Source organism: Alternaria postmessia (genome assembly GCF_024291825.1).
Source record: "Alternaria postmessia strain BMP 2775 chromosome Unknown scaffold_107, whole genome shotgun sequence".
NCBI lineage: Eukaryota > Fungi > Ascomycota > Dothideomycetes > Pleosporales > Pleosporaceae > Alternaria > Alternaria postmessia.
Window position 1 is genome coordinate 41,792 of NW_026260180.1, and position 18,457 is coordinate 60,248.

General features: G+C 51.6%; 7 protein-coding genes across 7 annotated transcripts; 4 read left to right on the forward strand and 3 right to left on the reverse strand.

Moving 5' to 3' along the window:
• Positions 1-34: 34 nt before the first annotated feature.
• Positions 35-1,196, forward strand: J4E82_009976 (uncharacterized protein; the record flags this gene model as incomplete). The annotated part of the gene is made up of 2 exons (XM_051736194.1): positions 35-805; positions 867-1,196. The coding sequence occupies 2 exons, from the start codon at positions 35-37 to the stop codon at positions 1,194-1,196; spliced, it is 1,101 nt and encodes a 366-aa protein (XP_051584042.1).
• Positions 1,197-2,119: 923 nt separating this feature from the next.
• J4E82_009977 (uncharacterized protein) lies at positions 2,120-3,016 on the forward strand (the record flags this gene model as incomplete). The annotated part of the gene is made up of 1 exon (XM_051736195.1): positions 2,120-3,016. The coding sequence occupies one exon, from the start codon at positions 2,120-2,122 to the stop codon at positions 3,014-3,016; it is 897 nt and encodes a 298-aa protein (XP_051584043.1).
• A 552-nt stretch (positions 3,017-3,568) lies between these two features.
• Positions 3,569-5,094, reverse strand: J4E82_009978 (uncharacterized protein; the record flags this gene model as incomplete). Its single annotated transcript, XM_051736196.1, has 4 exons — positions 3,569-3,934; positions 3,999-4,193; positions 4,252-4,952; positions 5,004-5,094. The coding sequence occupies 4 exons, from the start codon at positions 5,092-5,094 to the stop codon at positions 3,569-3,571; spliced, it is 1,353 nt and encodes a 450-aa protein (XP_051584044.1).
• A 3,158-nt stretch (positions 5,095-8,252) lies between these two features.
• Positions 8,253-8,941, reverse strand: J4E82_009979 (uncharacterized protein; the record flags this gene model as incomplete). The annotated part of the gene is made up of 3 exons (XM_051736197.1): positions 8,253-8,474; positions 8,535-8,822; positions 8,879-8,941. The coding sequence occupies 3 exons, from the start codon at positions 8,939-8,941 to the stop codon at positions 8,253-8,255; spliced, it is 573 nt and encodes a 190-aa protein (XP_051584045.1).
• Positions 8,942-9,796: 855 nt separating this feature from the next.
• Positions 9,797-13,027, forward strand: J4E82_009980 (uncharacterized protein; the record flags this gene model as incomplete). Its single annotated transcript, XM_051736198.1, has 7 exons — positions 9,797-9,962; positions 10,011-10,395; positions 10,439-10,580; positions 10,626-10,895; positions 10,940-11,009; positions 11,057-11,105; positions 11,158-13,027. The coding sequence occupies 7 exons, from the start codon at positions 9,797-9,799 to the stop codon at positions 13,025-13,027; spliced, it is 2,952 nt and encodes a 983-aa protein (XP_051584046.1).
• An 882-nt stretch (positions 13,028-13,909) lies between these two features.
• Positions 13,910-14,935, forward strand: J4E82_009981 (uncharacterized protein; the record flags this gene model as incomplete). The annotated part of the gene is made up of 1 exon (XM_051736199.1): positions 13,910-14,935. The coding sequence occupies one exon, from the start codon at positions 13,910-13,912 to the stop codon at positions 14,933-14,935; it is 1,026 nt and encodes a 341-aa protein (XP_051584047.1).
• An 815-nt stretch (positions 14,936-15,750) lies between these two features.
• J4E82_009982 (uncharacterized protein) lies at positions 15,751-18,381 on the reverse strand (the record flags this gene model as incomplete). Its single annotated transcript, XM_051736200.1, has 3 exons — positions 15,751-15,993; positions 16,080-18,034; positions 18,084-18,381. 3 exons carry the CDS (start codon positions 18,379-18,381, stop codon positions 15,751-15,753), a joined length of 2,496 nt encoding a protein of 831 aa, XP_051584048.1.
• Positions 18,382-18,457: the final 76 nt, after the last annotated feature.

Sequence of the window (18,457 nt, forward strand, 5' to 3'; positions counted from 1 at the left end):
GCCTGTCACCAACTATATTTCACTCTTTGCAAACATGCGTATCTCATCAGCACTCAGCATCGCAGCATCATTGGGCTGTGCAGCTGCTCAAAATCCCATCGTGGGGTTCAACTCTGGCGCCTCCGACGATCAGGGTAATCCTAAGACGCAGGAAGACTTCGAGCGTGAGTTCAGAACTGCGCAGAATTTGGAAGGTGCACCTGATGGAATCAACACTATCCGCTTGTATTCCAATGTCCAATGGGAGACCCAGGATACACCAATCACTGCATTATCGGCTGCAGTTGCGACGAACACAAGCCTTCTTCTAGGTATCTGGGCTTCGGGGACCGACAGCATTGACAATGAGCTCAATGCGCTTGAAGCAGCTCTCGAAGAGCATGGCTCGGATCTGGCGGATCTGGTCGTGGGTATCTCTGTTGGTAGCGAGGACCTCTATCGAGCCTCAAAATCTGGCGAGAGGAATGACGCCGGAATCGGAAACGGACCGGATACCATCGTGCGCTTCATCAGGGAGGCTCGCGCGCGTCTGAACAACACGGCGCTCACAGACAAGCCTTACACTCACGTCGACGCCTGGGACGCCTGGGTGAACAGCTCCAACGCTGCTGTTGTTGATGAGGTCGATTTCGTTTCCGTCAACATCTTTCCCTTTTATGTGGACCCTGTCGACAACAGCATTGAGAATGCAGCTGCTATTTTCAATGGCGCCTTGACTGCCACGGAGCGTGCTGTTGGCGACAAAGACGTTTGGATCACCGAAACTGGTTGGCCATACAGTGGCCCAGCGTGGGCTAATGCTGAGGTGAGTTGCGACTACACAAGACACATGGAAGACATGTACTAACTTGGTAACCTTTCTGTAGTCTACTGTCGACAATGCTGCTACATATTGGCGAGAAATCGGTTGCCGGCTCTTCGGCAGAGAAAACGTCTTTTGGTATACCCTTCGTGACGCCAATCCAGCGAACGAAGTCAAGTTCGCTGTCACCGACGATCTAAGCACCACTCCTCGCTGGAACCTCACCTGCCCTGCAGGCAGCGCGAACTCTTCATTCCCCGCTCCCATCGATGTTGTATCAGCTGTTAATAATGCTACTGCGACTGGTGCAGGGACCTTTACTTCCGTGTCGTCTATTAACTCAATCGCTATGGCATTATCTATGCTCGGTGCTCTTGCCGCTTGGACTTTGTAAATCCCACAGCTGTCTTGAGTATCTGAACACCTTGTTCAAATTCTTCCTTGCTAGTTTGATTTAAATTCTATAGATATCGATGTTTAATCTTTAAGTCTGTACATCTGTGCCGTTGCCAATCTCCTTCTTTACCTGGTCTAACGCAGATGGAGTAAGATGCTACTAGGTGAAGTGAACCTCCCTTGCCATTACGAGAATGGGATGCGCGATGCGACGGCGCCTACCTCGACATGTGGCCGGTTCTCAGAACCACCTGCACCTCTTTCCGCGCCATCAACACAACATCCCCAGGCTGCAACATCCCAACACTGCACCGCTCAACGCTTACATCGCTACTCTACGACGAGATTTATCAACTCACGCCTCTATCGATATCACGTCATCTCCATCTTTCGCTTACTTACCGTCGCAGTTCCAGCTTGAGCCATACAGGCAACAGCGTCTCACGGCGGCGTAAAGGGGAGGGCACTACGAACTCTCTTTACCGCCCACAACATTCACTCAAAGACAGTACTGAGGTATTGGAAGTTGCTTGGTCCAGGGTGCAGTCACAACAAGATCCAGAAGGTCCTCCAGTGACTGATCAGAGTGCGCAGCTGTCGCAGTCCCCAAATGCGGCCTCGCCTACACCCGATGGTCCTTGTACAACTGAACAGGAGCAAACTCACCCCGGCCAACTTAACACGATTCTTCCCGAGTTAACACAAGGACGAGCCCCAGAAGGATATGAAGTTTGTCGGGCGGAATCGCAAGAGCATTCGAATGGTGCACCAGCAAGTAATCCACACGCTATCGATACTAGCGGTCAACACTCCCACCCCAGGAATAGAGCAACGGATTCATTCTCAGCCACTCTTCCTCTCCTGTCTCAGGCGGAACCTCAAACAGTGTCGAGTGGTCCTACCGTCCCTGGACCCAACACGATGACGACGGCCGAGTCCGCCGATCAACACGTATCTCGAGACGATGAACGTAGCACTCAGCCTTCCACAATACAACTGAGCACGAACCCCACAAGTCATTCGAACATCCCCCTCACTATGATACAATACATCACACGACCTCCGCAGCCGGCATGGAACTCACCGAGCCTAGCAGGCCTCTCGATCGATGACAGGGCGAGTTATTTCACCACACTACTTACCAGACCAGACATACCGCCACAACAACGTGAGGCATGGAACGACCCAATTCTCGCCGACCTCCATCCGAACGCCAGGGCCATGTATCTCGCTATGACATCTGCCTGTCCAGATGCAGCGCCTCCTCATCATCGGCTCTGGAACCACCCGTTTCTTGCGCAACTCCCGTATAGGCGCAGGGCCATAGCCATCGCTGCAGACATGACATCATATCTTATGCAAAGAGAATGGGAACAGAATGCCCTACGAAATGCGGCGGAGCAGAGAAGTGCTCTCTGGCCGGTTCGATACGGTGACGTCTATGATAAGCTCAATGAATCCATGATTTCATACCGAGTCGACGAACTGCTACGGCCTTACCTTGACGAGCGCCGCGACTTCGTCCGCATAACTGATCGCATGCTTCTCCAAGCTCGACAAGCACGCGCAATAGCGCTCTTGGATACCACCGCCATGGACGAAGAGATCGTGCATCGCACACAAAGCAGATTGCGACTGCAGGGATGTCGATGCGACGGATTGGAACGTGAAACTACAGACACAGAAGATGGTGAAGCTCCTGTAAGGTGGACGAGAGGCATTCATGAACCTTTACATACGTTCCAGACAAGGCGGAGAGAGTACGAGCCTTTGACTGACCCTGTGTCCTTGTCTGCTCCTGGGATGACTTTTGGTTAGAGGGAATATTCTGGTGGGCTGCCTACCTTCACTTCACTTGGTACTGGAAATTAGCGCTGACGTGAGAAGGGAAGGACGCATTTTGCTTTTTGACTTTCAAGGTGTCGAAACTGTATTACAGAACCCTTGCGTAGCTCTTCCGATTTTTCTATAGTTCTCAAAATCCGTATGAACTCGTGCACTATCTCTCGCAGTCACCAATTCTTATGCCGCCCACAGGGAACCTACATGCTACTTTGTTCCACAATCTGATCCACACATTACTCGAGAAGGCTACACACTTGCGAGTCGACTACCAGTTATGTTGGTTATGGTTCTCCCGTAGCTGTGCATTTACGATGCGAGAGACCAGGGTGTGACGGCGAAGGCACTCACATGCCTATACAGCATCGCGGGTTGGCTATGGTGCACTTCACAGCGTTAAGCAGTTCAACGACTCTTTTGGCAAGTCGATAGCGTCGCTATTGCTGGCTCCTCTCGCGATTTGATTCATACTACGTTCGCTGTACGTACATCGTAGTAGAGCGAGCCGTCACTGAGCATGCATACTAACTACGAAACCATCCACCAAGCACCGACAAGCGAACCACCCACCACAAGAACAGTCAAGACACTTGCGCCAACCCGATCTCTAGTACTGATAGAATCGAAATGAGTAGAACCATCGTCGTTAGGCGCCTCGATTCCAGCGTTTGGATTGCTCTGCGAAATACCACCTCTTTCAGTAGTAGCCGGACCATCCACAGTGGGATAAAGCAGTGCCTGGACTATTTCCAACGCAGCCATCTGTTCACCGACACCAAAGCTGCCGTCATTTATGCCATTTTTCGTCCATCGGAGACCGCACGACACCTGGTCTGCACTAGCATTACACTGTGCTGCAGCCGCCTTTGCTGAGGCTTTAAGCAATGGGTCGATCTGTGAATGCGAACATACGACGTCAGTATATGTTTTACGTGCATTGAGTATAGTCGCAACTGACCTGCTCGCGCGTCCATGGCGCGACGATGGCCGTGTATCCTAACCAGCGGGCGAGATATGCTTTAAAGGAGCGCTGGTCGAGGTTGCACATGCCATTGTTCTCACATGCGACTTCCGTCATGACACCATCCTTGAAGAAGACGTCAAGTCCATTGAGGATGCCTTGAACCCTATCTTTCCATAGCTGATTTTGAGTCTGATTCATGTTAGCAGACGTGCGCCTTTTCAGTAAGCCAAGGCTGTCGTATACGTACAACATTCCACATCGCAGCAGCACCAGAGATGTGCACGCCGGCATTGTAGGTCCATTGAATTTTCTTTATAGAAGTGCAGTTCTCAGAGTCGCCGGTGCCATCGAAGAAATGGAAATCTGAGCTTATGAGTCCGATGGACTGCTCCCACTCCCAAGTCTTTTCGGCCCAATCAGAGTACGTATCGTTTCCAAGATACTTATATAGACGTGCAGCGATATTGAAGAAGCATCCATTAGAGATCGTGTTCTTATAGGTGTATCCGGGATTCGTGAAAAAGATCTGCCACTTGAACCCGCCACCGCATTTCTCTGTATCCCATCGATTATGCTGAGTTTGGAACACGGCTTGAGCGAGAGAGAGCCATGAAGGTCCGTCTTTGACGTCAGGTAATCTATTCTCAGCGGCTGACATGGCGGCCATGCCCCAAAATGCTTGATCGTCGTTTCCAAGGGTTCTAGTCTGATTTGGCGGCATAAAAGCATTGTAGTCCCCAATCTGATGCTGCAGCGCTTGCTCTGTAATAGCATTGTATTGGTCGTCTCCAGTATAATACCAGTAATCGATGAACGCGTTGAACATAGCACCGCATTCCCACCAATAATACGGATCCGGAAGATTACCAGGGACGTCTCCTAGCCTGTCGCCAGTGTAATATTTCCTTAGGTTCTTCGACAGTGCTTTTGCAGCGTTCTTGATCGAGTCTATGAACATCAGCGCTATCCGGAGAAGCCACCGTTAGTCAAGATACCTACCTGGTGAATCGACGTCCAGCTCAATGGCGCATACGCCTGAAAGCGACAAAGTCGAGGCATAGATTACCCCCAGGGCGTATCGAAGCTTCATGTTGTCGACCAAGAAGCTGGAGTGGCGTCGTTTGCGACCGTTCGCAGGATGCGACTGGGATCAAGCGCTAGGCTGGAGCTGATGAATTGACGTGCGACCCTCTAGCACCACGCACCTCAGAAAGCTGATCGGAGTTCTGCGATGGCGCCTCTGGTCTGGTTGGGTGTGCCACTTTCAAAGGTTGACAACAGGAAGAAGGGAAAATCGAGGGCACAACAGGGCATGGCACAAAAAGCGTGAACAAGGGGAAGTCTATATAACATTACCATCCAACCGAGCAAGACTTCCAATCAAAGCGGCAGAACCTATACGAAACCTCTACATGCAGCCACCCGAGTAAGGCATCCAACTGGGCAGTGCAGCCTACCGAGCGGTGCAGGCGGCCAACCGAATGGCCTCGCAACACCACCAGGGCGCGCGCGCACTCAATAACGTGCGCAAGACTGAACCGCGCACTTGAACTTTTGTAATAATGGACCGCTTTTCAGAAGTTCCACTACTATCTGCGCCCTCAGTTTCTTCCTTGAAAGTGTGGGATTTCTGCACGATATCGCTGCAACAACTGCAGCGTCTCCTCATGGCTACCCTGGTACCTATGCGCACTATACCTCGCAGTCCCTCGACCCTCTCATAACTATAACCTTCGCCTTCAGTAATTCATCCAATCATCTTGACCGTGTTGAATTTGCTACCTACGCAGCGTTGTTTGTAAGTCTCCCGCCTAGTAACCAGTTCTTCGTGACCCATCTCTATTCGTATCATGACCTTCCTATAGGTCATCTGTTGCAAACCTCATATAAGCTGTCGCATTAGCTCGTCGCGCTGAGATACTAGAGAATATCGACGGGTTTGCGTCCTGCCTAATATTCAAACCAATTGCGCCTCCGTTTCCTTGTTGTTGCGCGGTGTTCTAGTCTGCATGAGATGTTGTCTCTGTTGCTCATTTCACTGGCCAGCTAAGGCATGACCTTTCCCTTCGAAGTTGTGAGCTGTTTTGTTGTGTGATACAAAAAGGAAAGGTTCCTGCCGAGGAACGTCGCGTAGGGTTAGCCGTGATCCTGAAGGATCCAATTTGCTTTTATCGAAATGCGATGAGAAATGTGGCGTCATGGCCATTCTCCTAGTACCCATGATCTCTGGGCAGGATCGTATTAATCTCACATAATCATTGGCATTGCCTTGGCTTTGAGAACTCGGGTTGTCGTACTTGACTCTATACTACGCTTTTCCATCCTACGAATTCGACAACCTTAACATTGTTACGAACACTCAACGCGCACCGTAGATGAGTTGTTAGAGCCATGAGTATCCGGTTGGAGCGGCTATCTATCCCGCCGCCTACAAAACTGTTCTTGACTCGAAATCCTTTGCTGTTCGCGACCTACACTTCCTTTGTCAATGCATCATCCACGTAACAGCCTTGAAGCTCGCAATTGATCGAGAACAGGTTCTTGTTGTCTGTACATCTGGGGATATCATCGTAGAGATCCTTAAGTGATTCTTCGGGAGTCTTTTCAATCGTCTCTTCTATTCTCTTGATGTTATTCTAACACTCGATAGTTTGAACAACGTAAGGCGAATCTTTGGTGCATTTGATGAAGTGATAGTAACGCATTCTCTAAGTTGCGTGATACCTTCGCTCTATCCGCATATGGATCTTGAAATAGCAATTCACATCGAAAAGTCAACTTCCGTCCCCAATGCGGAGGTAACAGGCGATAAAATAGGCTGGCGACATGGCAACACGACGTAAGCTTATGAGATGGATTGATAGTCATGATTTCTGAGTGTATGGTGATAGATCTGAATCTCGATTGTAGTGACTCTGTGCGAACGCTTTATTCAGCGTGCAGACATTCTTTGTCTTTACTCTATGATATGTGATGCTAATGCAGGAAGCTACATGATAGGTGAGGGAGACTACGCAGATACCTAGCTAAATCAAGGCTTCTCAAACAGGCTTCGACAAAGCTTCTTGTAGCTTGGCTGGTACCAACTTCGACCCACCTACTACTAGACCGATGGGCTCTTCGATACTCCTAGACTCTCGAATCAAAAGGAGGGAGACGTAAGCAGCAAAATCTATCACGATCCAGTTGCATAGTCCCACCTTCACTAGTGAGATAAATCTGTATGACTCCGGAGTGTGTAAGGCAGGATAATGTCTACCAGACTGACTTTCAGTTTGCTCGATTCGCCGAGCACTGCGCGTCCGATGGCGTTGACTGCTTCTTTTGCAGTCTTGGCAGAACTGATCTGATCGAAGTGCTCTATACTATTTTCACTGCTGTCGCCTCGTCTTGCACCTCCAAAATTCTAAGATTCTTGGACTTGATATGCAATAAGGCGTTGCTCCAACCAGTCAGTGATGCTTGCATCGGCCTCTGGGACTCAGCCAATTGTGGCCTGACATTGCGATGCGCTGTTAGTAACGGCGTAATTGAGAGTGGTAAGAATCTAAACGACAGAGATGGTGGGATAACCTTGACGTTTCATGGTGGCGGGCACAGCGGGAGTCTCACTGACAAAGCTAACGTCACCAACGACACCAACATCGATGACGAATCCGGACAGACCTTAGTTTCGCCGATGGTGCATGGAAGTATCTTGGAACGTACATGCAGCCGTGTAATTGACTTACGCAGCATGGCCACTGATGCTAGCAACTGCAGACGAAAGGTTCAATGTCACTGGGCGGGACTTCGTGGGGTTTCCTGGTGCGGGCAACCCTAGGGGCCAAAGAGGCAGGCAGGGACATAGCGAAGTCTCTCAAGGGAAGAATAGGAAGACAATGTAGCGAAACATGGAAGTTCCCAGATCTTGGACATCAATGCGTTAATGTGGAAGCGAGAAGGAGGCACGAGAGACGTAAGCATGGTGATGACCCTTAATCCGACTACTTGCACCTAAGCGAATTAGTAGTAAATGCCTTGCTATACTTGTACTTGCACTCCCAAAACACCCAAACTCCGTAGCTCTGGAAACTGTCTTTCCAGTACAGTAATGAGAACAACATCTGACATCTTGCGCAATCTACTAGGGCATCCTTGCGTCATGTTAACCAAAATCCTCCAAACATCCTCGCAGTACGCAGAGGTCGTACACAACTCTGACGTGGTTGTACACACTAGGACACACCGCTGCGGAATGCCGAGACTTCACTCGTCCTGGGAGATCGCCAAAATCATCTCGTAGCCGGGCGCGGTGACTACCTTGATAGTGAACTGAGTCTTCGTATGCTTGATATCGCCCATGACTCCCTCGTACTTGTCAGATGAGATATCACCACCAGCTGCGTTCAGCGCCCTGACGGCAGCGCCGCGGTCGTGGCCTTTGACCAAAGCCGCATTGTAGTTACCCACCAGTGCCGATGAGAGTCCCTATAGTTGATTCTCAGCATGTCGATCGCTCAGCTATAAGCGTCGAGAGTTCAAGCTTACGAGGGTAAAGTCAAAATTGTGACCATCATCCAGCTTCAAGCGCATCTGTATTCCACCCTTCGGTCTCACACCCACACCGAGGAATGTATTGCCTCCAATGCCGAAACCTCCGGTGCTCCATGCATCGGCGTCGGGCGGGCCATTGATCATCTCCCCGTAGTTCAGGTCGCCGGGTACATAGCTGAGGTGGAATTGGGTTTTGTTAATGATCTTCACCCAGATGCCACCAAAGTACTTCTTGAATACCTCCGTCGGCTTAACACTGTCGGAGCTCGCATCATTCTGTGCCTTTGGAGGATTTAGATATAAAGATAACCAAGAGTTCCACTAATTCGCAGACATACCTTCTGCCGACCCAAAGTTCGCTCCTTGCTCGTAGCAATAGTGGTTTGAAGTTCGATTGCCATGTCTTGGAAAAGAATTGATGTGTCTGTATGTGTGATGCGATTTAAGGTGTACAAGTATGAGTTTTGCTGCAAAGCTTACCCACAAGCATTGCCGACAGGATACACTTACATATATACACAGTTGTAGGTGCAGCACGAAGGGTCGGGCAATCATCTGCCCGCCTTCAACCATCAGCCCCATCTGGGCTCTCGTTCCTCGGCTCTATCGTGCAAGCAATTAGGGCTCTAGACAGATCTCCAAAGACAGATCTGGCCTAGAAATTATCGAAGATGGAAGCGGCGTCTTTGTACGGAGCTGAGCGATGCGGGCGCAAGCTGAATCAGGGTGCGGCCCGTATTCGGCCCTCGCTTAAGCCACTCGCTTCGCCTGGTCGCGCAAACACTTGGGGCTCTAGACGGATCTCCATGGACAGTTCTGGTTTGAAGCTCATCGGGTATGGAAGCTGCGTCCATGTACGGGGCTGAGCGATGGGAGAGGAAGCTGAATTAGGTTGCGGCCCGTACCCATTCCTCGCTTAGGCCGCTCGATTCCCTTAGTCGCGCAAGCCACGCAGGTGAGGCTGACAGCTGTCGGCAGTTTGGCGACCTCTTTTAGGATGGTGTTATTCTTTTAGGTTCGTCGACAACAGTCTAGGCCTCAAGTCGCGTGGACAGAACTCACAACTACGATGTGAACACGCTAGCGATGCATCTGCACTGGCATGTGCCATACAGCTCGAAAGATATGGTCGCCTAGCTGGAAAAAGCCATTCAGTACCCTCAGCATGAGGAGCGTTTTGTATAAGTTCTGCTTCGGCTCGACTTTACAGCTCGTGAGGTGGTACGAAGATCAACTCTTTTGACAAGGCGGCAAGTATGGCAGCCACACCCACAGCTGCGGAAAGCTCCAGCGAAGCTCTCCAGCAGAAGCTCCAAGAGCTTGGATACCTTAACCCACCAAAGATTGCAGGCGAAGACTGCGAGTATATAGTCAACAGTCATGTTCCGAACAAAAAGCCTTTTCGAGGATATTGGCTAGAAGGTATGATACACCTGCTTATTCAATTTGTATATGATAATGACTGTGTAGCTGCTGAACACGAAGAGACAGCTCGCTTCGTGGAACTGTTTAGTATCCATGAAGATAAGCTACCAAATGAAGAGGCTCTGGTGACTGTGAATACTAAAGAAGGGGACGTCGACTTGAATTTCAGTAACATCATTGCGATTGCGGGCGACTTTTACACGAACAAGGAAGGCTACGAGGCGTACTTTCCCATCTCAAACGTTCACGGCTTTGGAACCCTCATACATCCGGAATCGTCCAAAGAGCCTCTTGCCCGCTTCGAGTCGGCGGTCCAGAGCATGTTACGAGACACGGACGGTTACTTGAAGGGAGTCAGAGAGCTCATTACTTCCGAGCACAATGCGCTCAATGCCGCCACGAAAGATGGAGACAACACAGCCACAGCATAGTATGTAGCCAATCGCTATCATTGCTCTTTCTAACCATCTCAGTCATGAGCACATGTCCTACAGCCACGACCACGGACATTGCCATATCCCAACCGACGATGAATATACGAAAATGACACAGACAGGCTTCACCAGAGCTTCATCGGTGTATGCCTGGATCGCTTACACAAACATCGACCACTTTGTAAGTGCACTCGAGTGCCTTGGAGTTGCGAGCTAACTGGACAAGGGTGATTACGCGGTCATGGCGTACTGTGTCGGTCATACTAGCGCCCTCCAGATAGCTCGAAAGGCACGCGACGAGCCTTCAGATGAGGCAAAGATGAAGATGCTTCGCACGGCTTACGTCCACGAGGCTTTCGCAGCCCATTTCCTTACGGACCTGTTCAGCTCAGGGCATCTCCGGGCTCCTCGGCGGGCCTTCCACAACCCGAATTATGTGTCTATGGGGTGGCACGCTGCACGAGACCATGCAGTCTGGGACTTTCAATGTCGATACGTTAGTAAATGGCCCTCGTTTTTGGGCTAAGCTGATGGGAACAGATGCACGACGATGACAGCGCTACCGGCCTCTTGGTTCGCAATGAGCTCGGAGACCAGTGGATCGAATATGGTGAGAGGATGTTAAATAGACTCAAGACCTAGCTGACGAGTCTTAAGGTGACAAACAATTCATGGAGCCACAAGCCTCGGTGAACCGCGCTCGATGGTAGGCGTCGTGCGCATCTCTCGCAAGCCGCGCAAATTGCTAACGATAACAGCATGTATTGCTTGAAGGAGTCAACCGCCGAGGTGTTCCGTGTCGGATATAAAGGCGACAGGCAGATCGAGAATTGGGAAAAGAACAAGAGCTGGTTCAAGGCCATGCAACTCATGCCCCAGCCAATGACCGCTATCGAACCCCAGGACTGGAAGAACAGCGGATGGAGCGGATACGACAAGCACAATCCCGCTCCGCTGTGGATGGCTTTGCATGACAACGTCACGGAAAGCCAATGCACGGTTCGTAAGGACCTGAGCGACCATTCTAACTACGGCGCTCGAAAAACTCAATCGCCAGGCGATGTCGACTATGGCAACACCATAAAGGCTGCTGACTTCGTGGTGAATGGCCAATTTCCGATGCAGATCTCGATTGACGGGTTGCTATCCGGCGGTTTCATGCAGATCCAAGATCTCGACGGCAGCGCCAGTGAGGGCTGCTGCATCAACTTTTGGACCCCTGCTGAAGTCAAGTTTGCGGACAAGACCCAATCGACATTCACCATTCGCAACAGGCTCATTGATCAGGACATCGCGCCAAGCAGAGAGGTCCTGCATTGGATGCGATCCGGCGGGAGGACTGGCATCATCGGATTCACCTACGCAGCGATGGCCGATGGGAGCGGGAATATCGAGATGACGCAGACGGAATATTCATCGGAACCAGGTCCCAATGGGTTCTCCGATGGCACCTGTGCTACCTTCTCACCAAAGCATTCCTGGGCGGTGCGTGCTTCAATGACCAGACACGCGACCATCCTAAGCAGCGTCCCAGCGAACTTTATGCTCAACCTGACTCGCTTTGTTACCGGAAATTTCATCGCCGGGGGAGAGATCGTCGCCGTCTCGCAGTCCGAGAATCAAGTACTGGTTGGAGTACTGGGCGACAGCTTGGTGCAAAGGACGTTGTCTCTACCCAAGGCACCCTACGGCTTTGTCAAGCCGTTTCAAGGTGCCGGTGCCTCCAGACAGAGTATCTTGCTGGCGCGCGCCGGGCCTAAGGAGGACAGTGAGTGGGTGAATCTAGCGAAGATCGACTTTGACGATGCCGGCAACGCCAACCTCGTAACTGCGGACTTCGACCTTGAGCTCGAAGCGGAACAGGACGCATCGGTGCTCGTGGGCGACGTGATGGGCTGGGGCCACGATCAAGCCGTGGTCGTGAAGCCCACACCCGACGACAGGACCACCGTAGCCATCTACGGCCAGCAGAGTGGAAGCCCTGACATCGTGTGCGTGGGACTGCACCAATGCGACCCGACTGTAAGCAGCGAACTTGTAGGCCCTCTGCTCACCGCGCTCGTGCCGTCTCTTCCCTCCTCACCCAAGCCGGTGGGCCAAGACCTGCTCCAGATTTCGCGCCGTAAGAACGGAAAGCAGCAGTTCATCGCCTTCCATACGCATGTAGCCAGCGGAGACCAAAATGACCCTCTCTGCAACTGCGCCGTATCTGAGGTCGATGACGCACTCGCGTCGCGCAGCCCGGAGCACTTTTTCAGCATCAAATGGATGCCAGTACGAGTGCTTGAGCAAGCGCGTGCGGTGCTCGAGGTCTTCAGCTGGTACGGCGTGCTGGGAGTGCGTGTGTTCGCTTGCTCTCACACTGAAGACGGAAGCGTTGGCGAGTGGACATTGCACGGCCAGTTTCCGCATCTGGGCCAGACATCCATAGGCGCTGGGCTGGGGTGCTATGGTGATTGGGGGCATGGATTTGTGACCTGGGCGGAGGAGAATGAGTGGACCGACGCCAACACGTTCAGGCCAGTGGAAAAAGACGACTTGAAATCAGGATGGTGGGGAATGGTGTGGGAAGATTGTGATAGACAAAGTGTACGCGGGTGGGATGTAGAGAGGCGGCCGCTGCGGTAGCTACGCTGTCGGCGCTTGGCTACTATAAGCTCTATCTTGAGGAATATTAGTATACTCAAGAATCGCGCCAACCCAGGCATCAAACGCATAGATACGTTAGTGAGTATTACCATCGATGTTAGTCAACCGCGGTGACTACAATAAGTGTGGTTTCGGAAGTCAGCGCGTCACAGCGTGGGCTGCAGCAGATTTGGCACTCGCGTGTCGATAAAGTCACTTGTATGGCCGTTGTAAGCGTCTGCCTTTACTCTGGCTCGTCCTCGTATGATAATTTGAGAAGGTAAGAGAAAGAGGTAGGGTGAGAGTGAGAGAGCGTAAGAGAGTGGTCGGGTAAGAGACAGAGAGAGTAAGAGAGAGGCTCTGTTGACTCTTGACTTGGTGAAGAAGTCACACTGGCATCCTAGAGCCCGGAGGTAGGTACCAGCGCGATCCAAACATTGGCGAAAGACAGGCCAATCATAAATGGGCCCTGGATCCATGGTTTGATACGGCTCTCTCGCCTCCGAACATATACCCAACACAGGCTCCCCCTTGGATAGCGCTCTAACAAGGACATGCATCTGCTCCAACACGTCGAGGTACGCTAGCAAATTGTCTTCGTCGTAAGCAACCGCAGAGGTGCTGCAGTCGTGGATAGTACGCTTGTTGACTGCTGAGGGTGCAAGTACCATGGAAGCGTGGCAAGTACCAAGGAAACATAACAGGTACCAAGGAACTATAGCAGGTACCGAGGAAGCGTAGCTGCTAAGATAACACATAAATAACATCGTAACCTCCCATAATCCCTATTAACCTACACTAACACAATAACACTCCAACGCAACGCTTTAACGCAACGCTCCAACGTAACACTTCAACACCACGACATACCCAGCGACAAAGATGCCTTGGACCAAAGAGATTATCGCCGCACGCAATGCACTTCTTAGGACGCACTATGGACAATTCAACAACCTCGTCAAGAACGGTCCAGAGTGGACGAAACTCGCGGAGTCTGGACGCGTCTGGGACTCGATCTACAACATCAGGAACAAGGCGCCATGGCTAGCGGCGCAAAAGGAATTGGAGGGAGAGTTGCGCAGATTAGACAGTTTGCGGGAAAAAGTCCACCTAGGTGGCAAGGAGAGATCTCCATTGAACATTCTGCAAGATACTTCAGAGTTTTGCAATAACGTTCTTGCTAATTTCTCCTGGAAAAGCTGCATGATAGAGAAAAACCCCCTGTCTTTGGCGACTGCAAGAACTGTCGAGGCAGCTATACCAAAGATAACGTCAAAGAGCGCGCGCGTATTCGAGGAGGCGATAAAACTTCGCCTACCATCAGCAGAAGAATTGGTGCGATTAGATCACGGTGACACCGCAGATGCAGATCATTATCTGGAGTTACGCAACAATATCGTTGCGACACAAGCCGCATTGTCCAGTGGACATTTAGAACGGGTAATAAAGCCCGAGGAGCTGCTCGAAAACATACGAGCAATATCACGAATACTCTTTCTGGGGACGAAAGTCCATTTCAAGGCTGGCAAGCTACGCACCATGCCTATCCAGGTTCATTCGGACCCCAACACGATCTTCCCGTATCCTCCAGAATTGCGCCAAAATCTCCAATGGTGGTCAGAGTTTGTTGGGGAGGACATCCCCGAAATTCACCCTCTGTTCAGAGCAGCATGGGACAGTTTTTACTACGTGAGCATACATCCATTCCCAGATGGCAATGGGAGGACTTCGCGCATTCTCTTCGCAAGTCACGTCGCCAAAAACGGGATGCTACCCGTCATATGCTCAGAGAGCATTCTCAGAGAACAGTACTTGCAATTCCTGAACACAGCAAGATCTGGGAACCCACTCCCCTGGTGTCAAGATCTCGTTCGGTCGCAGATTGCGGCACTAGAGGGTTCGAATTAGAGGGTATAAGGGGCGAGGTTTGAAACAATATTAAGAACGAGGTTACGTAGCTTGATTAATCTTACCTTATCCCAATATCTTAGTATTTATATCTACCTTCCCTTTTACTTTTACTTCTTATTCTCAGTCTATGTCTACTAATCTCTCTTTTCTTTTCTTCTTTCTATATTCTCTCTTTCTCTCTCTCTCTCTCTCTTTTGCCCCTCCCCTTCTTCTCTCTTCCCTCTCTCTCTTCCCTCTCTCTCTTACCTCTCTCTCTTACCTTTCGAGTTAAAAGAAACTTATTGTACCTAGTATCGAGATATCAAGTGTGCTACACGCGATTTGAAAGGTTGAGCGAAGAATGCAATCACGGTCCTGATGTGTCTGGTCTTGATGGTGATGCGCTGGACGAGAGTGTCTCATCAACTATCCGTCACCTCAAGCTCTGAACCTGCTCATAACATGCGCTCCGCGAGCAGGAAGATAGAATAGAATCATTCTTACTACCAACCTACCTAGTGAAGTAATTCTGAGCTACCCACCTCTGCCGGGTCCGCAACGATCCTGGCCGATGCAGCGCGCTGGTGCAGTAGCGACGCAACCCAAACGGCCCAGACAACTCACATACTTTGCCTCTGCAGTTGCACTCAAGTTCGGCCGAGCGACTGCGCCCACGAAAGCGTATACTCGCAGGCAAGCAACCTTGTTCTTGAATTGCGTTCGTAACTCCCAATACTAAACGTAAGCCATACATACAGTCTCCGCAACGCAGCGAGTATGCCCTACAGCTCTCTCAGCCTTGCGAATAGCATGCGGCACATGTCCCCTCAAACCTAGAGTTCATCATGCCCACTCTGACCACTCAGATCCGGCATAGCCATAATCTTGACCACCAAACTCGTCCAGCCCGTGAAATGCTGCGTGCGCTGTCCTTTACCCGTCTCGGGGTTATATTGTTCCCACGCAAAACCCGTCTCCTTCCAACTCTCATAGACAGTATTGACCAAGTTGTTGCGAAGTTCGGTGTAGATTTTGGTTGCGCGAGCACCATGAGGACCGGGTTGAGTCGCGACGTTCTAGAATCAGTCTAGTTAGTAAGAATGAAAGAGTATGGGAAGACTCAAGAGGTAGTAAGGAGAGACAGCGAGAGGAAGAGACTTACAAGTAACTGCTTAACAGCCAAATAATTAATCGGCATCCACACCGGACCCCGCCAATAATCCTCGGCCGTATGATAAAACTCATCGCTCTTGCTCAAACTCCTGATACCAAACGGACTCCACAGCTCCTCCTCGTCCTCAATCAAATCAAGTACATGGCCCAGCTTATCACTCCCCGTGTCCACGAGGCCCGTCAAAAAGGGAAACAGCGAAATATAGCCCTTGTGGCAAACAAGAGAATGTTCCTCGTAGTCATCAATAGTGGCGTCACAGTACGCCTTGTCCTTTTTACTCCAGTGCAAGTCATCAATGTTGCGGACAATAGCTTCGTCGTAGCGCGCAAACTCGGCCGCGTCGTCTTGTTCGTCGAGGTAGATTGCAATGCGCTTGATTGCGCGCGTCATCATGCCCATCCAGCTGATCAAGTCGACGTGCAGCTCACCAGGGTGTGGTGGCTGCGCGCGAGGGTAATCGTCGAGACCGGAGGTGAGGATGTGCGAAGGTGTGCGTCCGCGCCAACGGTAGCCTTCCTTGGTGGAGAAGGCTTCGCGGTCGTAGCTCTTGATGTCGCCGGCCTGGGTCTTGCGGTACCAGAAGTAGTTGCGCTTGAGCAAGGGGTAGAGCGAGCGGAGGTACTCAAGGGCGGCTTCGCGGTTCGAGAGCTGCATCGAGTACGACTTTTCTTGTTGCAGCTTCTCGCTGCTGGTGTCGGTCTTGATGGCGTCTAGTTTGTCGAGGAAGGACGTGATGACCATGAACAGTGTTGGTGGGTTGGCATAGTGAGGGTACTGGACTTGGAACTCCTCTGGTACTTTGCTGCGGGCCTCGGGGCCGAGAATCTGTTCGCGACCGATCCAGCCATCTTCGTCCATGAGGCTGAACCAACTCTTGATGATATCGAGAGTGAGATCGGCATCCCAGTCGATGACGGGGAGGAGATGGAAACCCTCATCCCACAGGAAACCGCGGGGGAAGAAGGGTCGCGATGGAATGGCGGTAAACAACTCAGACGGTCCTTCGAGCTGGGCTTGATTTCTGCTTCGCGCTTCGGCAGCCTCCTCCCAAAAGCCTTCGCTGTCTTCCTCGTACGCAGGGTCGTAGGATCGATCGACACGGGAGTCACCGAAGAAGTAGCCGATGCCACCAATGAGGTTCGAAAACAGCGACTTGCCAAACTCCTCGTAGCGTTCCTTTACGAAAGGTGGCTGAGGCTTGAAGATGTCCGTGAAGCGAGCCGAGAAGCCTGACGTGACGGAATCGATCTGCTGCGTAAGATGCTCCGACGTAATCTTCTCCGGCACGGACCCAGACGAGAAGATGACGTCGAACTCAAAGGCACCTTCAAAGACCTTCTGCACCAGGTGCATGTTGCCCTTACCGGGTAGATGCTGGATTGTGTAGACCTGCTCTGGCGGTGGTGGGTTCTGCTCGCCGTACTTGGGGACCAAGACGTCGATCTGGCCCTTCATGTGTGCGAACATCATGGCCTTGACCTGCCATACGGCTTCTTCTGGTACCTGTCCGCTGTGCACGAGTGTCCGATCCAATGGCTTCTCGTCGTAGCTGGGGTGTTCATGAACTGGGTGCTTGCCCTTGCCATCCGTGACTGTGAGCTCAAACTCGCCCAGTTCTTTAGTCTGCCCCTTCAAAACCACATCGCCCTCCATGCCAGGCACGGATGGGTCCGCATCTGCGACTTCCAAGTTTCCGAAGCCCTCGAGCGTGTTGTACCAGACGATGGTCGTTCGCAGGTTGGGGCCAGCATCTTCCCGTGGTGTGCCCTTGATCCTCGCACCCCAGCTACCGCCGTGCTCTCCACCGGGAAACTTGATGAACTCGGTGGTGATGTCAATCTTGTTGGCGGGATCGTGGATGGTTTGTCGGCCGCCGCTGCGTACGTCGTATTCGTCCCAACCGTAGCCATCGAGCTCGTGCTGTTCGCAAGTGTGTCTGAAGTCTGCCGGGTCAGCATTGGTGTTCATTGAGTTTCGGAGGTGACAACCTACTGTGCTGCACGCTTTGGTAATCCTCAACCCGCGTCCACATCAACCCGCCCATCAGACTCTTTGGTATGCGTGGCCGGACGCCAAAGTAGAGGTTAGGGCGGTAGGGTCCCCAGAGCAAGCTCGCATTGGTTGCCTTCTCAACTTCTGCGACCTGCGCACCTGCAAAGGGCAATTGGAGGGCGAAAAGGCACGTCAGCCCTTTCCAAAGGGTGCCATGCCGAGATTCGCGCGTCATGGTGTTGTGTAGTGCCCAAGCTGGAGCTGTCTGGAGCTTTGCGGGGGCAGGTTCGGGACACATTTCGCGGAGGTCGGGGGTTATTGGCGCGCTGATTGGCCCATGTGTGGGGGGGGGGGGGGGGGGGCGCGTTTTGGGG